Below are 22,160 nucleotides of genomic sequence, written 5' to 3'. Positions count from 1 at the left end.
AGTCATTCTAAAACCCAAACTTGGAAAGAAGAGGAACTTCTAGAAATTGAAGGCTTAAAACAAATAGCTAGACAGAGCAAACAGGGTTTTGGGTAAAGAAAAGTCTGAATTGAAAATTTCCCAAGGGCCTATTTGGATATTTTGCAGGAATATCCCGTACAATCGGGTCTCTCGCTTGCTGAGCCCACAAACTTCTAAGAGGCCATTCAAGTCCCGACTTATGGGCCTGTTGGGTTGGAGAAGAAACAAATAAATAAATAAAAAAGCCAGAAGGTTTTTTCTTTTTTTTTTTCATGCTCAAATAAGCAGTTTAATTTATGAATCCAACAAAAAAAATCTAACCCAACCTTGCTGGATTATTCAAATAGACACTAAGCGGCCTTGAAATTTATCTTTTTTTTTCAACCTTCTATTTATTTCTTCTAGAAAGAGAGCACTCACCAGAAAAAGAGGAGTTTTTCTAAACAAATATTAATAAATAAACTTGTAGTTTTTAGTGTGTTAAAATCATATGATTGATTAGGTTCATTGATTGATTGATTATGCCAAACTCAATTAGTTTTACTAAACTTCACCTTGATTGATTTGTGATTGATTGTGCCAAACTTAGTCGGTCTTACTAAACTTCGTTAGCCTTCTAGTTTACATAAATACTGCTCCTATATATTGTAACAGATAGCCAAAAATGCAATGTTTTTTCTATAATTCTTCTTTTTTAATATAGTATCAGAGCTATCGATCACGTAACCTACTGTCGTCCTCTCTTCTGTCTTTTTTGGGGCCGTCGTCGTTCCAAAATTCTCTATTTCTTCTATCTCGTTTCTAACCGTCTTTTCATTTTTTTTTCTCTTTAATTATTTTTTTGTTATTTTTCTATTTTTTTATTTTTGTATTTGACTTTCAATTGGAAGATGACGCCGGCCCACTTGGATGCTCAGGCAGCACCTGCTATAGTGTTTTTTCTCTCTCTTTTTCACTCCAAAAATAAAAAAGTAAAATAAAAAAAAGGGCCGCCGTGGGGTTGCTGTTCTCTGGCGTTGGATTCCTCTCCCGAAGTGGTATCAGCATCTCACCTCCTCCCGTCCACACTCCACAGGGAATTCTTCTCTCTCTCTCTCTCTCGGCCTGCTCTGTTTGTTGTCCTCACATGGCATTCTCTCCCTTTAATAATATTTAAGAAGGTGCATCTCACAAGTTCTCCCCCATGCTCTCTTCGGTAGCTGTGCATTCTTCTTCTAAAACGCCCAATACAACCCGAGTTTGCCTAAGCTTTTTAGATCCGTAACGAGAGTACGAGATAAAGCAAGGACTTTGATTTCTTGTGGGAAAAAAAAAAACGATCTTTTTTTCACTGTGTCGTTGTTTGAATCAAAATCCTTCCTTTTGCTTGATGGGCTATTAATCTCTTCTTGTAAGCATTCCTTTGGGTGCTTTGTTTCCTGGTAGGATGGTTTTGTGGGAAGGCTATGTCAGTGATGAGCTGATGGGCACGTTTGCCCCCATTGTTGTTTATTGTCTCTACGCCCATTGGATCGTTACCGATTGCACACTGGAAAAGAAGAAGAGCAGAAGAACTTGGTGCCCTCGTCTTCGGTGGTTAGGGGTGTTCTACTTCAGCAGCTTGTTCAAGCCACTGTTGCGCAAGTTCTTTTCCTGTGATGGACACATTGGCTAGCAGATCCTGCTCCTCCGAAGACGAGGGAGTTAAGCTCCCTGAGCACCCGCTTCTGGTACTACTGTTCCTCCATGTCGATGACCCTTTTGCCAAACTGCAGCAGCAGCACGTCAAACCATACTGTTAAAAATTTGGCGGATAAATTTGGTAGACGCGATCTCGCTCTCGATCATGGAGGCATATATCTGTTTGGCATCGCCCCAGTCCTCAATCTCCAATTTTATTTGTTGCCCCTGGCTCCTTCATCATTCAGTTCGAGGTCTCTTGCTCTTCTTCTATGGTGCTTTCGCTTACGAGCATCGTTGAGCTTCGGGTGCCTTCTCTTTGAGATCTATCCTCGCTGCGGACGTCTTCACCAAAGCTCATCCTTCTGACATCTTTCGATCTTTTGTTTCCAAACTCAAGTTGGTGTCCATTTTACCACTTTGAGTTTGAGGGGGGATGTTAAAATCATATGATTAATTAGGTCCATTGATTGATTGATTATATCAAATTTAGTCGGCCTTACTAAACTTTACGTTGATTGATTTGTAATTGATTGTGTCAAACTTAGTCGGTCTTACTAAACTTCGTCAGCCTCCTAGTCTATATAAAGGCTGCTCCTGTACATTGTAACATACAGTCAGAAATATAATTTTTTTTTCTAATTTATCTTTTTCAATATAGTGAAATGACTCTAGCTCGAGCAATTACATAAAACCTGCACTGTAACCTAATTACTTGGTGATTTTTAGGTGGTACCTATATATATTGTGCTTTTCATAATAACATTTTTGCTTGTTGTATGGTAATTTTTTTTTTCTGCATCAGGGTCTCTTATTAATATCATTTTCCCGCATCAACGTCTCTTTTAATAATATCTTTTTATTTGTCAGACTTGTATTATTCCGCAACTATTCCCTAATGGCAACTATGAGGAAAACTATCTACGAAACTTATTTATCTACCAAACCTTGTTTTCCCTTTGTTTGTCTCAACTAAATAACCAAAAAAAGGGAAATTTTATTTGCGATTAAATTTTTAGATAGCTTTGAGATGAAAATTTTCTGCCTTTTCTTTTCCTTTTCCGTGGATTTTTTTTTTCTTTTTTGGTAATCAAAAAATTTGATTTTGTGGGTTTTCTAGAACAAAAAGATCATACTCATCATGCCAAGTTTAGATAAACAAAAGTGAGCTTAAGATCTCACTGAACAAAGCATTCATAAACTAAGTACTTCTATTTATCAAGCATAAAGGCTGCAGCAAATCACTGAACATCAATTAACAAACCATACCTTATTTGCATATCTCATAACATGGTTGAAATTTAGGTATAGGAAACACAATCAGAGTAAAAACTTTAAAGACATATAAACCAAATTATGAAACAATTCAATTCATCTCGTATACAAGTAGTCAGTACATAAAATGCATTGCTGTAGCCGGCTAAGAAAACTACAATGAAGTTACTCTTGCCTCTTATTTTGCTCCTTCCTGAATTAGTTTGTTAAAGTAGACTTGCAGCCTTTTACCTGCAAAGAAGTAGATAGAATTTTACCTTTTTTTTAAAAGAAATATCCACCATACAGACAAAAAGGATAGCACAAATTAATGTACCTTCTGCGCTTAGATTTCAAAGTTGTCGCTGACTGTGAGTTACTGTGCCAATTACGCTTTCTTTGGTTGATGAACCAATTGTTAATTTGTTTTAACTGCAAGCCAGTCTCCTCGACAAGTTTTGCTTTGTCATCTTCCTATAGAAAGGAATACCATAAAATATTTATTTCTATAGTTTTATTCAAAAAGCAATGAGGTGTTGTGATGATAGGCAAAGCATTCTATATGATCATCTAATATATGATGGCAGTTGTTATCTTGTCTGTTTCTATATCTTTTTGGACAGAATTTGAATGCTTCCATATCACGAGTGTAGCGCTGAAACCTCATCACCTTGCATGCTTAGCAGTCTATTTGTCCTCAAATGCTGTATCTACAGTAACTAATGAAAGATTATAACTCCAATGCACAATCACTTACTGTTGGGTATGGCCATTTAGAATGTTGCTGCCACCATTGCTTCAATACTGAAGTCGTGTCCCCAGGCAATTTCCCCGCCCTTCTTTTTCTTAGTATCTCCTCTCTTACATCTTCGATTCTTGATCTAAAACCCTACATTGCAGTATAGGGATGGTGTGAGAAAAGCTTGCTTGGAGAGTCAAATCCTATTACCAGTTTGAGTTGCAAGAATAATTGAACAGGAGAGAACCTGTTTTAATTGAATCTTCAATTCTTGTCTCACTCTGTCCATTAGGGACCGCTCAGATTCAGTTGGAAGAAGTGGGCCAAATCCCATCATATCATGCTCATGATCAACTGTCATATCTAAAGGGCAACCCTGCTGAAGCTCATCCTCATCATCAGACATTGTAGCTCCTGTTCCTTCTTCAAGAGTCACTCCTGAAAGAGTTTGCCAATTATGCATGGATTAAAAGTTTCTTATGTTTAAGAAAATATTGAATCAGGAGCATAGTTTTATCAATATGATATGAAGTAATTAAAAGTGTGTTCAATTAACATCCACACTAACGAAAGGGAGACAATTGATTAATATGTAAAATATAAAATTATTTCTCAAAATTTTTTGAAATATAAGGAAAGATGAAGAAAGGTAACAATGTTAAATAATTAACTTAACTATAAATAATTTCATTAAAGTTCAACCTAAAGACTGGAGATTGATGCAATGTATTTGCAGTTTTACCATGACAATTAGAAAATTTTAAAAACTGTTACCTTCAAAAAATTCCTCTCTCTCTCTCTCTCTCTCTCTCTCTCTCTCTCTCTCTCTCTCTCTATATATATATATATATATATATATATATATATATATATATAATCTTAGATATAATTAAACTCTTATTTTCAGACATAGGATTCTTATAGAATTTAATCATAATAAATTTTCTTCTTAAATTCGTTGCATTTCCAATTCTTATAACTTAGATGTGATAAAGTCGCCGCGCCTCATTTAAGCTTCACAATATAGTATTCTGACAGACGCTCAATCCTTTGCTGCCACCGTCAAATCTCATTTCCATAAGCCATTTTGTTCTACGGTTGCACATTTGAAGGAGAATCTGATATGTACTCAAAAGTTATGTAGGACAAACATTATTTTTTTTTACTTGTTCGGAGTAGGCAACATTGAGACAACAGTATTATCGACTTGCAAATAATCTGATATATTTTGGTCTCCAAAGGCCCAACCATCAATTTGATCAAGATTGCTAGCTAAGTCTCTCTCTCTCTCTCTCTCTCTCTCTCTCTCTCTCTCTGAGAATTCAATGGGCCTCTATACAACACAATCTAAGGTGATACCATCTCTCCAAGGTTGATTGATGATAGAAACATTTCCAATTTTAATCCTAAAACAAGTACATCAAACTGCAAATAGAATTATGGCCGACATTTGAATATTTTATCATGCTAGTATTTTCATGGACATGATTCTGATGTTTTTTTGTTTTTTTTCCGATGATAGGATATGGTTCTGATGTTGTCTGGCCAAATAGAATTCCTTGATAAGCATGTTGTTAGTAGCACTATAATACAAGAATTACTCCGTAATGGAGCCTTCAAACAACATTATAAGGAACAAAAAAGCCTCCTCTTCATAGATCATCGGAAGTTCTATGTGTTAGAATATTTGGTAATGAATTTGATGTAATTTTGGTGATCTAAGTCTCTTTTCCCTTGACCAACTAAATTGAACATCAACTTGACATCTCCTGGAGTAAAGAAACAAGAAGGACATTTGAGTTTAATGTCTGTCCTCAGGAGATTTCTTCACCAATACGAGGCCTCGTCTAAGCAACTGGATTAAGGCCTTCCTTGCTTCCAGAGATGCTAAAAAACGTAGGACCGCTCCCACTTGTAGGACTACATACATTCTTAAATCTTAATTTATTGAGGACAAAACTATCGAAATGATCAAACCAATCATGGTTCACCATAGAAACATATAAGAATTTTGCCCGGAGGAAGGTTTAATTAAGCCCAAAAGTGGAGGACACGCGTGGGCCACGAAACTTGCCAAAGCCTCTTTTGTCGCCATTTGCCCACCTAACTAACGCCTCCCTTGGTCCCGACTCCTCACCCACAGTGCCTTTTAAGACTACCAATAAAAGGAGACTTGAAAAAAAAAAAAGAAGAAGCAAGCAGAGAATCCAACAGGACGTCCCTCCAATATCTATCTTGAAATCTTAACGCGTCCGGTAAGTGACAATCGAAGATGTTATATCGAAGAAATATCATAATTCGTAGCAAATCATCAAACTTAAAGGTTTTTTTTTTTTAAAAAAAAAAATATTACATAGCCAATTGTATATGGATGGGATGACTCAAACTGTGAGAAGGTTTTGTATGGGAATTAATCAAGGGAGTTGGAACGAGGAGATGACATATGAACAGAGAGCAAGAGGGCGTTGTACCGGTGAGATCTTGTAACGATTGCTCGATCTCGTGGCAGGCCATGACGGCCTCCACGGCGTGGAGTCGGACGTGCTGCTGGAGCTGATCCCTAAAAGAACACAACACCAGAAGATACTGCGCCTGCGCGAGAACCATGAGAACAAAACGCTAAGAGAATTGAAGCAGCAGTACTTGCAGCAGCAGCAGCAGAAGAAGAAGAATTATGATGAATGATTCGACTTACGAGGAAGGCGTCGAGGTCATGCTTGTCCTGGGGGGAGAGGAAGGGGCGGTGGCGGGCGGCGTAGGACCGGAGGAGGTGGTGGGAGTTGGCGAGCTGGGCGTCGACGAGTGGGAGGTGGTCGATAGGGGTGGCCACCCGGAGGCACCCCACGTGTGCCCCCACCACTTGCTCCCACAGCGGGTGCACCGCCATCTCAGCCTTCAGCAGCTGCCGCTGCTCCTCCTCCGCGGCCGCCGCTGCCGCTGATGAAGACGAACACTCTCCCCCTCCTCCTCCTCCTCCTCCTCCTCCTCCTCCTCCTCCTCCTATTCCCATCTCCATCCTCAGCCCCCCTTGATCACCTTGCATCATCCTTCTCTCTCTTTTAAAGGACGAGTCTTATAAAAGAGAGGGTGGAGGAATCTTTTCGTGGGATCCGAGAGAGACACACAGAGAGAGAGAGAAATAAGAAGGACGGGGTTTGCTATAAGGAGTGAGTGGAAAAGAGGGGCAGGCTGTGTGAAAGAAAGGAAGAAAGCAAGGTGGGGGAAACGGAATCCAATTATGTTTTAAAAAGGAAGCTACCAAATCATGATATTGAGTTGTGTGCGTTTCTCTCTCTCTTTTCTGGTGAAGGAAAGAGGAGACCTTGGCCAAGAACTGCAGCTTAGCCTGCCATGGCCGTCTGCACCCTCCTCTCCTGGTCTCCCTCCACTTTAATCTATTACTTTAGTGACAACCCTAATTTATTATTGTATGGTCCTAATTAATATGCGTTGGTTGCATGCTTGTATCCTTGCTAACCACACCCTTATGAGTGGGCCCGCTTGGTGACTCGTTCTTGTCTTTGCTAATTTGTTAGTTTTATGGATTGCAATTTTGATTTTTATTAAAATAAAATCAAAGTAATGCCTGTAATTAGCATGGATTATGGGCATCGGTTAGCTCTACCTTGTACTCTGGATGTCTCAGACGTACGCCAAATTATTTCCATTTAGAGTTTAGAACAAGAAGATGTTATATATCTTCCAGTCGTAGGGATCGAAGTTTCTGTGAGAGCTGCGTGTCTCTCACCCTGGCCTCTTAAAAATACATTTCCTTCATCTAAGAATGGCACACAACTTCAATGTTGCAATAATTGAGAGATTTTACTGAAAAAGTTGTTCAGCTGGTTCTCAGCTTTTTCTCTTGCTCCAATATATGACATGCTGCGCAATGCCTACTTTCAGAAAAAGACATGATATACGCAATGTCAATTGAAAAGAAGCGATGTGAAAACTTCAACAAGATAATTTTTTCACATCAAATGCTTGAGTTGCCAAATCTTGTATGGAAAATATATAAATGCTTTGTGATCCGATTTCATCTTGGATAAAGCTAATTAAATTAATTGTAATTTCTATTAAGTATCACTGTTGTGTATGATGCTAATAGTCTGGCATTGGAAATTTGCATGTACGGCCATGATTCTCACCTTCTAGTGTTCACTTTGTCTTTTGTTTAATGGGTTCATCCTCATCTTCATCTTCTTTATATATATATATATAAAGAAAGAAAGAACAAGATGAGCAGGTCATCCAAAAGTGGGAGTTTAGCTATTGATCTGCAGGAATATAAATTTTAAAGCAGACACTATGTAGGTTGAAGCGAAGTTCTATTCTACACATTTTATGGTGGGTTGTGCAGGTGCATTTGATGTGCCAAAAGCTTGTTATTTTGAGGAGAACCTTCATGAACGACAAGGCTATCACTTTCAATTTTGCAAAATGCTCTTAATTGAGAGGAAATCCGGGCAAGTCATTTCCTATCGACCAAGCTACTTAAACCGGTGGACGCAGATAGAGGTTTTTTTTCTTTTCACTACTCATATTCCTAATTCATAGATATATATATATATGCTTCATGTAAATAATAGCAACAAAAGTTCTTTTAACAGATATAATATAGGTTAATGAAACCACATGTAAGGTTTATAAACCGACATTAGAAGTTACATCACTCGAGAGCAATTAAAACTAGAAAATTGCTTCTAAATTAGAAAAGAAAAGCAAAGTGTGATAAATATACAAAAGAAAAATACATTTAGATTCCTAAAAAACCAAAAAAAGTAATAAAAATGCACAAATTCTAACAGTGAATCCAAGAGTTCTAGCACTATAAGGCAGGCTTCTAACTTTAATTGTGTTAAATTGTATAGATGTTGAGGGATATTTTTGAGAGAGAGAGCTGCAATGGGAACCTGATATTGGTAGACTCATTGAAAAAGTTGTTTTGTATACAGTTTTATTCAAAAACCACGTCGCAACAGACATGCCCAATAACAAGGACAGAAAATATCCAGATACAGATGAGTTTGATCTGAATCTAATCTTACCCTTAGCGACATCTAAATTAAAAGAAAAGAATTCCTTCCACTAAAAGAAAAAAGAAAAGAAAAAAATTCCATTCTATTCTGTTCACAGTAACAACAGTTTATCATTCTTTCTAAAGTTAAAGTCAACAACAATGCCAAATAGGACACTAGTAAAGACCAGAAAGCTCGAGTTCTATCAATAATAAATTACAAACCCTAAATTGGCACGGCAAACGAATAGCCCATCACCAAAATTGTCAACCATGATACAATTTGGATATAGTTACATTAGCTGTCAAATACACTTTAAGTACTACTCTAATAATATTTAAATCATAAATTGTATAATATAATCAAGGCTTGGTTTGAATTGGGTCGCAGCCAATTGTTACAATGCTAGGAGATGTTTATTTCTTTGCAAGATGTTTTTACCATAAGGCATGAGGAGATTGGTATAAGATGACAGAATTAGTGTAATATACAAGATTAATCGAGTATGAAGTTGCCTAGCGACTAACTTAGGTGGTTCAGGGCAACTTTTGATGTGCATTACCTAATACCTGAAAATATTTTGCCTAATTATGCTATCATCATTTTCAATCAAACTTAACAAGCGAAGGTCGGGTTGACTCATACTCACCTAAATCTAACTCAAGTTAGCTACTTGTCGATCCAAACTGATTGTGAATTACTAAAATCATTAGCCCTAGGAGGGCAGTGTATTACTTAAATCTCTTACTAAAAAAATTTAAAAAATAACTCTATTTTGGAGATGATACTTTACCTTTTATTCTAATCTTTCATAAAAGTTTGATAGATATATATATATATATATTTGAATTTAGAGGAAAAAGATTCCATCTCGTTCATGGAGTTGCAGTCCCCTCTCACCATGAGAGGACGTGAGGTGCGAGAAAAGCCGGGGGCCGCTGGGCCGAGCCGCGAGGGTGGGTGGGCGGATGGCGACAGCGACGCATCGAGCGCCGAGCACCACGCATGCACAGCTGTCGCTTGTCGGTAAGTCCGCGACGCGCGATGTCGACGCCTTATGCGGTCCCCCGCCCCCCACTCCATCCCTTGACACGTCAGCTTAAATATTAACGTATTATTGGAATAAACAGGAGACCAATCTACGGGTGGGTGGGGGAATAAAACAAGTCAATCAACCCACTCAATCATGTTTATCGACAAATCCTTGCACAGGGATTGAGTTATTCCAACATTTGCATGCGGTTTATAGTTTGGCCGCGGATAGAGATGATCTCTTGAGGTCCGCCAATAGCTGTAGGTAGCCCTTTTTATGTTTGATTAATCCCCTTCTAGCTTTCATGGTTGAATAACTTTATCTTGTTTTTTACATGTTGGTTTTATCCTATTTAGGAGGGACATCTGCAGTGGGTTAGTGGGGCCATGTGTTGGATTTCAAGCATGTCAATGAGTTGTTAACCTTCCATTGTTCTCATGAAACAGGATATTTCCTCAAACACAATTCAAAGTAATATTAACATGGACATAATTTGTTCGCACAATGCATTTCTAAGACTGCATGTGGATGCTAAATATTTAACTACCCCATGGATAACTTAGTTATTAGTAGTCACCCATTAGCCAGCTAATAGTCAATAATGTTGTTCATTATTTGTTTGGTACTTATAATACCCACCATCAATGCTATCTTCCAAAATATTAAAAAATGGTAATAAAGAAAATATCATCCAAGAATAAAAGTAACCAAAAAAAGAAAAAAAATGTGGTGTTGGTTAAAGTTATTTCACTATTTTTTTGAAATAATCTGAACCTGATTATCTAACCTTTTGGCTCATTGACTAGATAAGATTATTCATCCCTTTTTGTGTAGTATTTGGCCAGTTGGTTGGATAACCTAGTATTATCCACCCTCTATCCAGAATCCGAATACAATTTAAGATCCTAACTTTACCTATAGATATAGTGTAAATGACATCTTTTATCGTTTGGTATTGAAGGGCTCCATGCATTTGAGTGCTTGCGCTATATGAAATAGAGATATTTATTTTCTTTATATAAAAGTATAAATTTGTGGTTGATATGTAGGCAATTGTAGCCTACATGCATGTCTATAAGAAAAAATGTGGTCTAGTCTACATGGCAACAATTCATATTTTGAGGATATGGTTTTTCTAGAATAAATTATTAAACTTACGGAACTTTAGTTTGGATAGTTTCTCCTCTCATCTTCTAACCAAGAGGTTGGGGATCCTATTCGCTCTCATTTTATACCTAATTAGCAAATCTCCAAGTTTGCAAGCGATGACTTGATGTGCCGGGAGGCCTAGGTTGCGAGCTAAATGAGGCAGGGTGAGTATAGGATAGCAGATAGAAATTAGCCCCTCCTAATCTACTACTACTACTACTACTATAATAATAATAATAATAATAATAATAATAATAATAATAATAATAATTCTTAAATTTGAAAATTATATCTTAGAACAATTGCTGGTATCTAGATGAAAACTAACAAGAAAACAACTGAGAACTAATAGCCTAAAGACTATGAAATGGTTATTCTTTTTTAGGTGGTTTAAACATGTTTCTAGTTTTATATTTCTTTTGGTTTCCTTATTGCGATATAATTTTCATGTGGCATACTCATTTTTGCCATACCCCCCAAAAAAATAGTTTTCTTTTCTTTTTCTTTTTTCGTCTTAGGACTTCTTGAAACTTAATTACATGTTACTCAGCTATGCTTTGCAGGTTGATAACATGTTTCTTAAGTTGTCATCTATCATTGTCAACTTTCATGAAGTGCTACTTGTCAAAAAAAGATCATGAAATACTAAATGAGTAATGTTGAGCAATGCCCATTTACATTACCCACTCATTTGTTAGCATTGATACCATGAACTTAAGAATTTAGTATAACTACACCTTTGCTCTCATTTTTAGATGAAAGTCATTTGGACGTTGCTGTCCAATGCAAGGCTTTAAAAGAAAAAAGGAATTCAGTATAATTTTTAATTTAAAAAAATTATTTCCAATTATATGTTGCTACATTAGTGTGTAAAATTCTGCATGGATAAAATAGTTTACAAAATACAACATAATTAGCTGTTATTAACATACATAAAATTAGAACTCATACTTTTCTACACATACTCATATTTTTGCTACTAGTAAAACCATAAACTTGCAAAAACAATTGCCACTACCGACAATGATGCGTGCACGTAAGTTAGAACTCATACCTTATAGTTGTATAGATGCAAGTGTGATGGTGGATGTTATGTTGGTGCTGTACAATAACATCTACATCGAATGCACCTGTAATATATTCGTAGTGAAACATATCTCTGTAAGAAAATTATTGAAACTGTCTTATAATTATAGAAGTGACGACTATTAAAAGTTACTATCGAACCTATCCCAATTCACATTTGGAGAATTTTGGCAAGTTTCGAGATATGTTTTATGTCTAAACATTCTATTAATACTATGTGGGAGGATTTGTCTTTGACCTCTATTCATCTTTATGATGTTTTATGTTTGGATTTTTCGGAATGTATTCATACTTGGATGATATAATACACTCTCATTATTAAAAAAAAAAAGAAAATATTTTTAAAAATTGATAGGATGGGTCACTTTAGGTGGTGTCTGGACCTCGTATCCGAGGGCTTCTTTTTCTTTTTTTTTTTTTTTGCTTGAAACGGGTTGTTCAGACAGCGCGTGTCCGAATACACCCAAGAACATCAAAATACAAAATCTCGCGTAGTGCCAATGGCAACTCCCGCTCTCCTGCCCACAAGGCATATCCCGAATGGTGTGCTGCATATGCAGCAACCCAGTCGGCCGCTCCGTTGGCCTCCCTGAATACATGCTTGGCCTCAAAGGCCACAACGTCCCTCATCATCATCCTAATATCCCGGATCAGAGGATGGTCAATGCTCTCCCGCCGAATCCACCCAATAACAGTGGATGAGTCGCCCTCCAAGATGATCGAGCTAGCCCGCAGTACCCGCCGCGCATGGCAGAGGCCGGCCCAGGCAGCTCGCAACTCCGCCGCTGGCACTGATGTGTCGAAAAGCCGGCAGCCGCCCGCTGCCACTACCCGAGAGTGAGGGTCTCGTATGACGAAGCCGGCACCGCCTCGTGTACCACTGTCCAGTACTGAGCCATCAAAATTGACCTTGAGGAAACTCGGGGGTGGGGGCTCCCAGGTGAAGAACACCGTCCGAAGAGCTGCCTGAGCAGAGAAAGAACCCCAGGTGTCCCGAGCTATCAAGGTCGTATCTGAAGGGCTGGCAGGTCTGAACTCCATTGCCAATGCTCGAGCGGACTCCGCAACAAACCTCGGCGACATCCGACGCTCGCCAAAGGTGCGAGCATTCCTTGCCAACCAGATCTGGTGGGCGGTGCAAATCGCTCGGATGGCCTCCTGACATGTCCGCGGACTAGTCAGCCACTGACGTATCATCTGCAAAAACAGTCTCCTCTCCCGCCAAACCTCCTCTGGGATACCCGTCCACTGCCATGTCTGCCGCGCCCACAAGCATCCAAATAGTACATGATCAACTGACTCATCCGCACCGCAGGCCCCACACTCCGCAGGGATCCCCAGACCACGTCGGCTCAGCACAGCTCTCGTCGGAAGGCGGTCCCACATCACCTTCCATAGGAAAAGTGCTGCTCTCGGGTGGAGCCTAGACCTCCAAATCCAGGCACCGTCCCATCCACTCTCATGCTCGCGCTGAATCACCCGGGCCAGATCACCCAGCCTCACGCTGGCCCTGCACGAAGTGCTCCAAACCCTGACATCTGGGCCCTCGCATCCTGGTACTGGCATGGCAAGTATCCTCTCAGCTAGATGTGCCCCGAACAATTGGTAGAGTCTGTCCACGTCCCACTCTGCCCTCCCTGGTGCTAGGAGGTCGCACACCCGGAGCCCTACTGCTGCCTCGAAATCCACCGTCGTCGGCCAATATCTCAAGGGAATGGTATCTACCCACGGGTCATCAGTCACAACAATGGTCCGGCCATCGCCCATCAGCCACCTGGTATGAGCTAACACGGTCGGCAGGTACCGCCCAATCTCCCGCCACATGAAAGAGATGCGGCGACTGCGCCGTGCCGCCTCGAGGCTCCCTCGGCCATATCTGGCTGCCATCACCCGACTCCAAAGCCCATGTGGCTCCAACAAGAAACGAGCTGCGTGCCGTGCAATGAGTGTCTCACGCCGCTCCAGAAGGGACTGAACTCCCAGACCACCCTCACTGGTGGGCCGACATACCCGCTCCCAGGCCACCAAATGTACCCCACGACCCCCACCATGGGACCCCCAGAGGAAGCTCCGGAGAAGACGTTCAATCTTCAACAGAGTCGTCTTAGGGACCACAGTGTTGGCCATGAGATATACCGGCATGGACCCAAGCACCGATCTGACAAGGGTCAGCCTCCCCATCATGGATAGTGAAGATGCCCTCCATCCCTCCAGCCTGCTCTCGACCCGCTGCACCAACCCCGAGCACTCCGCCACTCGTAGCCTCCGGCCCGTGATGGGAACTCCCAGGTAAACCAGAGTCCCCTCCTGCTCGGGCATCTGCAAGATACTCCTGATCTCCTGTCGGACTCTGCTCTCTGTGCTGGGGCTGAACTGGATAGCCGACTTCGTGAAGTTGATTCTCTGTCCGGATGCCGCACAGTAAGCTGCCAACACTCTGCGAAGTACACGTGCCTCCGAAACCCGCGCTCTGGACAAAAGAAGACAATCGTCAGCAAAAAGTAGGTGAGAGACAGGTCCCGCCCCCGGTGTTGGAACATAGGACTCCAGCTCCCGGCTTGCACACGCCCTCTGGAGGGCACGGGACAATATATCAGAGCAAATGATAAATAAATAAGGGGATAAGGGACATCCCTGTCGCAGCCCCATGGTGGACTCAAAAAATACCGAAGGTGTGCCGTTGACTAAAATAGAGAACTTAGGCCCCTGGACACACCCTAGGATCCATCCAATCCATCGCCTGTGGAAGCCATAAGCCTCCAGTACCCTCCGGAGAAAACTCCATCTGATCCTGTCATAAGCCCTCTCCATATCCAGCTTGACAGCCATCAAACTGCCCCGCTTCGATGCCCGCTGGAGATCCCACATCATCTCCTGAGCCAGCATGACATTGTGGGAAATGTTCCTTCCCGCAATGAAAGCCCCCTGCTCTTGGCTGATAATGCTTGGCAGTAGGGGCTTCATCCTGCCCACCATGATTCTCGCCACAACCTTGTACAAGGTTGTGCATAGACTGATGGGTCTAAAGTGACCCGGCTCCACTGCCTCTTGGCGTTTCGGGATGAGCGTAATGAAAGTGGCCTTCCAATCCTCAGGCATGGCTGCCTGGGTGAAGAAACACTGGACAGCCTCGATCACAGCTTCCCGAATGATACCCCAATATCTGCGGAAGAAAATAGGGGGGAACCCATCTGGTCCTGGAGCTTTGTCCGCTGCTAGCGCCCAGACTGCCTCCTGCACCTCCTCCGCCGACACCGGCCGAACCAGGGTCATATTCTCATCATCAGTAATACCTACATCAGCCCGCGGAAGGTGGTCATCAGCACCAGGGCCTTCATCCTCAGTCCATCTGGCGCGGAAAAAGTCGAGTAGAACCTGTCCAACGGCAGGCTCACCCTCCACTCGGCGGCCAGACCCATCACGCAGTGAGTGGATCATACTCCGCTGACGCCGAATAACCGTCGTCCGATGAAAAAACTAGTGTTGCGATCACCCTCATTAACCCATTGGACCCGAGATTTCTGTCGCCAGAAAATCTCATGCTGTCGTAGTAGTGAGTGGTGCGTCGCAAGAAGCCCCCGAAGATGAGACATGTCATCCTCCGGGAGTGCACCCCGTAGGTCTTCTCTCTCCTGTAGTGTCGTAATCTCCTCCTCCACCCCCTCCAATCTCCGAAAAATATCACCCACTACCTCGCGATTCCAACGGCGGAGCCGCCGTTTGGTCAACTCGAGTTTGCGTGAGACTCGCCGCATCGCGTCCCCCCGCACCGGAACACGCCACGCCTCTCGAACAATGTCCCAGGACTGGGGGTACGACAGCCAAATCTTCTCAAAACGAAAAGGACTATGGTGACCCGATACCGACGAGGTCGAGATCAACAAGGGGCAATGGTCCGATGCAATCCGGGGTAAGTGGCTAACTCGGCAGGTAGGGAAGCGAAGGATCCAGTCTGGGGAAGCAAAGGCCCTATCTAGCCGCTCCCACACCCTAGCACCGCCAGGCTGATTATTGCACCAGGTGAACCGTGGCCCCGAGAAGCCTAAGTCCACCAAGCCATTTAGCTGCACAAAGTCGCGAAACTCCCTCCTATCAATCCTATCAGTGAAAGGCGCACCTCCCCTCTTTTCATCCGCACTTTGGATACAATTAAAATCACCAACTGCCACCGTTGGGATACCCTGGGCAAGCAAGCTGGTAATCTCATGCCAAAGGGGTCTCCTGACCCTGTAGTCCGTGCTCGCATACACACCGCACAGCACCCAGGGGTCTGCCTCAGGTTCCGAAACAACCATCACTACCTGTTGAGAGCAGTTGTGGAAGGCATCAATCTTCGCCACCCCCCGCCTCCACAGGATCAAAAGGCCACCAGACAGCCCCTGGGACTCGACTGCATAGGTCTCCCAGTCCCTCCCCAGGCGTCGCCTCAGTCGACCGAGCCCATCACCCGACAAACGTGTCTCGCAAAGAAAACAAATCTCAGGACAGTGGAGCTGCACTAGCCGTTTAAAGGAGGACATGAAGGCCGGCTTGGCCGCCCCCCTACAATTCCAGGCTAGAATCCTCATGGATCAACAACTGCTCGGTCGGCCTCAGGTACCTCCTCCCCCTGGGCCTCGGGAGCTAGCTCAGGCTGGCGGCCTACATCCCCCAGCTGCTCGACCTCATCAGATACCTCGCACATGACTTCCGCCCTGATGAGTCGCACGATAGCTGGGTGGTCCCCCTCTGCCGTAGCTAATCCCGTGGAGCAGTCACCACTGGCATCTGCCTCCGGGAGACCCTCATGTGGCGCCTCTCCGAGCGGCACCCCTGTCGCCTCATCACGAAGCGTCAGGGGCTCTACCGAACCTGCCTCCAGTGGCACCCCTGGGCTAGCCAAGTGCTGCTCACCCAAAGCTTGGGTCGGAGTACCAAAACGGTAGACACCATCGGGCCCTCTCCCAGAACCCACAAAAGAATCCCAAGGGTCCCGCCCAGGAGGGGTCTGACCAACAAGCAGGTGGGTCCCCTGCACTGGGACAGGTCCTCGACCTGGAGACCTATACTGGAAAGGGCCAGCTGGCTCCACGAGATCCCAAGCCGGATCATCCTGGGCCTGCACATCCTGAAAGTCCTGCGCAGCCCCAATCCCCAAGCACTCAGTTGACTGGGCTTGTAGGCCCCCCGCTGAAGATCCACTAGGATCCCCCCCTAATAGAGCTAGCGGGCCCCGTCCCTGCAGCAAAGGCCGCGGCCCAGATCGACCCAACCCGCGTAGCCCACGGAGAGCCCGCGCCAGATGGGAGTGACCCATCGCACCCCGTGCACCCAGCTGGGCCCGCACAGCCCCGGTCCGTCGCGAAGCCCGCGGACGCGGCCTGCTACCCGCGCGCGACTCGCCAACGGCGCGGTGCGCGCCATCGGCGCGGGGCGCGCCTTCGGCGCGGGGCGCGCCTTCGGCGCGGGGCGCGCCATCGGCGCGGGCAGGCGCGCCATCGGCGCGGGGCGCGCCATCGGCGCGGGGCGCGCCATCGGCGCGGGGCGCGCCATCGGCGCGGGACACGCCGTGGGCCCCGCGCCGGGCTCTGAAGGCCCGGGCCCGGCGGCCCAGCCCAATCGACTGGGCCTGCTTGCCTGGGCCCCTTGGCGAACTAGGGCCCACCGGGGCCCTGGCCCGCTTGGCGTAGCCCCGACTCGGCTCGCTGGGCCCAGAGACGACCAGGGCCGAGTCCGCCGCTCGGTCGACCTCGTCGAGGTCATCGACCGAGTCGACCCAGAGCGGGATCGAGAGCTCTCGGTGCGAGCCCTCGCCCCCACCCGCCGGCGATCGTCGCCTGGCGACTTTCGTCGGCTTTTGCCAGCCTTCGGTGTCCACAGGGGACACCGGTAGGGCAGCTGGCGATGGCGGTCGAGCGGCAGGCGACCCAGGCCTCGGGTCAGACGCGGGCATCTCTGGTCTAGCTACCGGAGAAGGCGGTCGGGACGGCCCCGATTCAGGCACTGGTGGAGCCTCCTTCGGCCGTGGTGATCGGGACTCCCGCGGCGGAGGCCTCCGCCGCGTCGCCACCATCCAGGGACCAAATACCAGCCCTGGGTTCTCCTCCCCTACACCAGGGGGCGCCGAAGCTGACCCGCCACCAGGGTCCACCGCCACAGGTGGCGGAACCTCCACCCCAGAGGCCATCGGGAACCGGCAGGCCGCCTCCATGTGGCCCATTCGCCCGCACCGGGAGCAGAGGAGAGGTAAATTTTCGAAGACGAAGGGCTGCCACCGCACCTTCGTCTTCCCCTGGATCCGGATTCCAGGTTTGAGGGGTTCGGATGCATCGACTGCAACCTTCACCCGGGCGAACGCCATCGCCCGTCGCTGCTCGGTGACAGCGTCCACGGCGATTGGTCGGCCGGCCCTACTTGCAATATCCAGGATGGTCGCCGGTGTCCAATACTCCGGCGGCAAGCGTGGAAGGCGAAGCCACACCTCCACCGGCGCCGCCGTCTCCTCCCCTGGCTCAAAATCGGGGACCCAGGGGGTCATAGCAAGGAGTTGCCCCCCCACTACCCAAGGTCCCAGATTGAGGGCGCGCTCACGGTCCGCCGATGATCGGAAACGGAGAGCTAGGTAGCCGTCCGCAAGAGGGACGGCCACCACATCCTGGAGCTTGGCCCGGGTAGCCACATCCTTGGCTACCCACTCGGCCGGGACTCGACGACCCAGGCTGCGCACCACAACAGCCCGCCCGTCCCACTCCACGCGAGCCGCCGCGATAGGTTCCTCCCGGAGCGTCACGATCTCCGGGAAGCGGCGGCTCAGCCGCTCAATCTCCGCGGCCGTGGGCCACTGAGTCACCCACGGCCCCGGCCTCGACCAGGCACCGGAGTGCTCCCCACGACCGCCGTCGAATGCTCCACCGGGTATTTTGGGCTTACCTGAGCCTCTCGCCGTACCTCCCGCTTCCGTCCCCGCCGGCGCCTTCCCCTTCCCCTTCCGATCCATGACGGCGCCCTACGAAGTCCACCTGCAAGAAGGGAAGGAAGTTAACTGGAAAATAAGCACAGAGCCGAGTGCCGGGAACCGCCTGCGAGGAGGCCGAGGATGAAGGCCCGCTGAACGGGGAGACTGAGCTAACGGTTTGGACGGCGGGGTTACTCTAAGGTGAACCCGCCTGCAAGGAGGGCAATGGCCTCCCCCCCCCCCCCCCCCCCCCCCCCCGGGGTTATCAGGCTGGATCGGTGACGATCGCCGGAGGGAAGACGCCGGCGTAAGTAGCCGTTAAACACCTCTGAGGTACGGCGTAACTAGCCGTTATTTCCCGAGAGTTTCTCTCTCGAGGGCTTCTTTTGCTATGCTCGCATCAACCTATGTATCCCATGCTGGTCCCACCTTTCATATCAAGCGCAGTAAGCTCGCTTCACCTTATTTTGTCATCATCTTTTATTACGACGCAGAACACGTAGTTGTTTTTATTTTTTATTTTTTTTTGTTGGTACAACAGAATTTGTAGCTGTTGGAAGAATTTCTCGAAGCAAGGTATATTACAGCCACTTTTTTCATGTGAGATTTGAACTTGGGGTCTCAGGGCAAGGAATGATGCATCATCTTTGACCACTTTTTTTTGTCCTGAGGAACGTGGAACAAGTACACTTAATGAGTGAAGATAAATCTAACAATATTATGGTGAGGAGATTAAAGAAAGCTTAGGGAAGACACAGAAAGGAAGCAAAAAAGAAAGAAAAGGATGGTGGGGGTGGGGAAGAATTCTTAGGGATGTGACAACTGACAACCCAATGGGAGGGTTGTGTCGGTGCCGGGCGTTGGCCGGGATCCCAGGTGGGGTCCGAATTGGTTGGTCCACCTACAAGGCATTACTCCCTTAATTTGCTGGGCTTCGACGCCACTCTAGCAGCAGCTATCTTGAGAGAAAGGCTCACCGGTCTAACCTGCTTTTATTATCAACTAATCCTCATTGATCAGAAATAATAACTAGTATTGTACATGCTTGGATAATTCAATTTAGAAGACAGTTTAAGCCGTGGGTTGTTGTTAATTAGCTATCTAGGTGAGGCATTCCAAGGTTCTTGAGGACCACAACCACATCAATTTGTATACGAATGTGAACCATGAGGCAGTTTATTTGGGGGTGGTTGGATCTAATCCATGGTCCCATTCATCCGTTCTCTCTAATTTCCGGTATTTATAAGTTAGTCCAACTTGTACAATTAATCCAACCGATGAGTTGGATGCGTCGGTCCAGTCGATCTATTTTGGATTCCAAATGCTAAGTTAGTACAAGTTAAGAAACACATTTGCATCAAAATAAATTAATTTATATTAAGCATATCATTTGCTCGTATTATAGAAGTATTTAATAGCGTCATTGATTACGATCACAAAAATAAAAATTGCTAATTTATTGGAATGTATCTAATACTTCTATTTGTGAACTATGTTTGTCCTTTAGGGCTCGTTTGGTTCGCGGGAAGCATTTTCCCTCCTAGAAATATGATTCCTGGGAAACAGATTCCTAGAAACAGAATGCATCGGAAAGTACTTTTGGCATGTTTGGTTAACCATGGAAAAGTGACAGATTTCCAAAGTGCTTATGTTTGGTTGACCATCCACTTTCCTAGGAAAGTTATGTATAATTCCTATTATATCCTTAATAAAAATTAGGTCTTTAATGACTCTTTAATGCTGAAGGGCATTTTTGGGAAAAAATAAAGGTGGAGTGATTCTCACATCATGAGAAAGTAACTTTCTCATATTTCTTATGGGAAAGACTTTTCCAGGAAATGTGAGAATCATATTTCCATGAGAATACAACTTTTCCATCTCTCTCCTTTGAAAACTCCAACCAAACAAGAGGCATCTCATTACTTTCCCGTTAACCACACTTTTCCTCCTTCTTTTCCCGCGAACCAAACGAGCCCTTATTTTGTGTAACGGGAGAAAGGCAGCTTTTTATTGGGTGAAGGATCTAAAGAGTCACACAAAGCATATGGTTAACTCAAGTGTACGTAGCAAGTGAAAACCGTGGGAGGTGCTGAAAACCTTGGCTAACTTAGCCCACCATACGCAATATTTGTTTAGTCCTTGATTGTGGAGTTGCTTTCCTAGGTAAAACTAACGTCACCATATGCTTGAAGAGGTTAGAACGTCATCCTTTCAAGGAATGCAAACGTCTGGCTTTCTTTTATTCGTCTTTGGTGGTTAATTGTTGGCATTCTCTAGAAAGCAGAATCTGTTAGGCCCATTGTGCACAGTTGGTGATGGCCATGGTCTTAGATGTGGTTGTTGTTATGCTACACTTATCTTTGTCATGGTTAATTTTAGGGCCATCTTTGTCATGCTATTAACATATGATAATTGCATCTTTGAAAAATTGTCATGAAAACAACATCATATCTTTGTAGCATTATCTCCTTGACCAGATTCTTTACGACTCAGGAACACTAAACAAAAGAAGGAAGAGATAACGGTGACGACGATGACGATAAGAACAGGGATGATGAACTGTTCTTTCAGTAGGTTGGCAGAAGATTTAATCCAAAATGTTATCAGTTGATGGAGCCACCACCTTACCTTCTCTCGAATCAGCCACGAGGGCATGGCAAAGAGACTTCGTCCCAAACATGGAAGTTGGTGGAACTTGAGATGCACTCCAATTGTAGACACATACACAACCACACAATTAGATGCCCTCCTCACTTGACCAAGTCGCGCACGACATGTCATGGAATCCAACCTACACCAAAATAATACTCCATCCTCTTGAATGAATCATGTGCACCCCATATATCATGTAATTACATCAATTGAAAAGATAAAAATTATCCTGCATAATTAATTGGACAATGGGACTATGGGCATCTATCTATCAAGTGCTTCATCCTAGACCAATCAAAGGCATTCGTACACTCCGCATGTTCTAATGCTAATGCAGCAAGTACAATGAAAAGGAAACCAAATCCTAAACTTTTCATATGTTACGCTAAGGGCATAGTTATTCCTCGTAGAAGTGTGGGATTGGATGTGAGTAGTTTATTCCAAATAATACAGATATTTTAAGAGGCTATGTAAGGGAGGTGGAGGATTTTAGTACTTGGCAACCATTTCGAAAGCAGGCGTTTTGACTTCCACATTGAGAATAAGACTAGGTTGCATACTTGCATTGAGAAAAAAACAGATGCATTAAAAGATAGATAAAAAAATATCACAGAT

General features: G+C 44.8%; 1 protein-coding gene across 1 annotated transcript; it reads right to left on the bottom strand.

The window, feature by feature from the left end:
- Nucleotides 1–2,913: 2,913 nt before the first annotated feature.
- On the bottom strand, nt 2,914–7,075 carry LOC103702747 (homeobox protein knotted-1-like 3). Its single transcript, XM_017841697.3, has 6 exons — nt 6,369–7,075; nt 6,145–6,265; nt 3,921–4,111; nt 3,692–3,823; nt 3,272–3,408; nt 2,914–3,186 (listed from the first exon to the last, which is right to left on the bottom strand). The coding sequence occupies exons 1-6, from the start codon at nt 6,717–6,719 to the stop codon at nt 3,183–3,185; spliced, it is 936 nt and encodes a 311-aa protein (XP_017697186.2). The 5' UTR covers nt 6,720–7,075; the 3' UTR covers nt 2,914–3,182.
- Nucleotides 7,076–22,160: the final 15,085 nt, after the last annotated feature.

This window comes from Phoenix dactylifera, chromosome 2 (genome assembly GCF_009389715.1).
Source record: "Phoenix dactylifera cultivar Barhee BC4 chromosome 2, palm_55x_up_171113_PBpolish2nd_filt_p, whole genome shotgun sequence".
Lineage (NCBI taxonomy): Eukaryota > Viridiplantae > Streptophyta > Magnoliopsida > Arecales > Arecaceae > Phoenix > Phoenix dactylifera.
The sequence above is the reverse complement of the archived record's forward strand: the minus strand, read 5'-3'. Positions and strand labels throughout refer to the sequence as shown.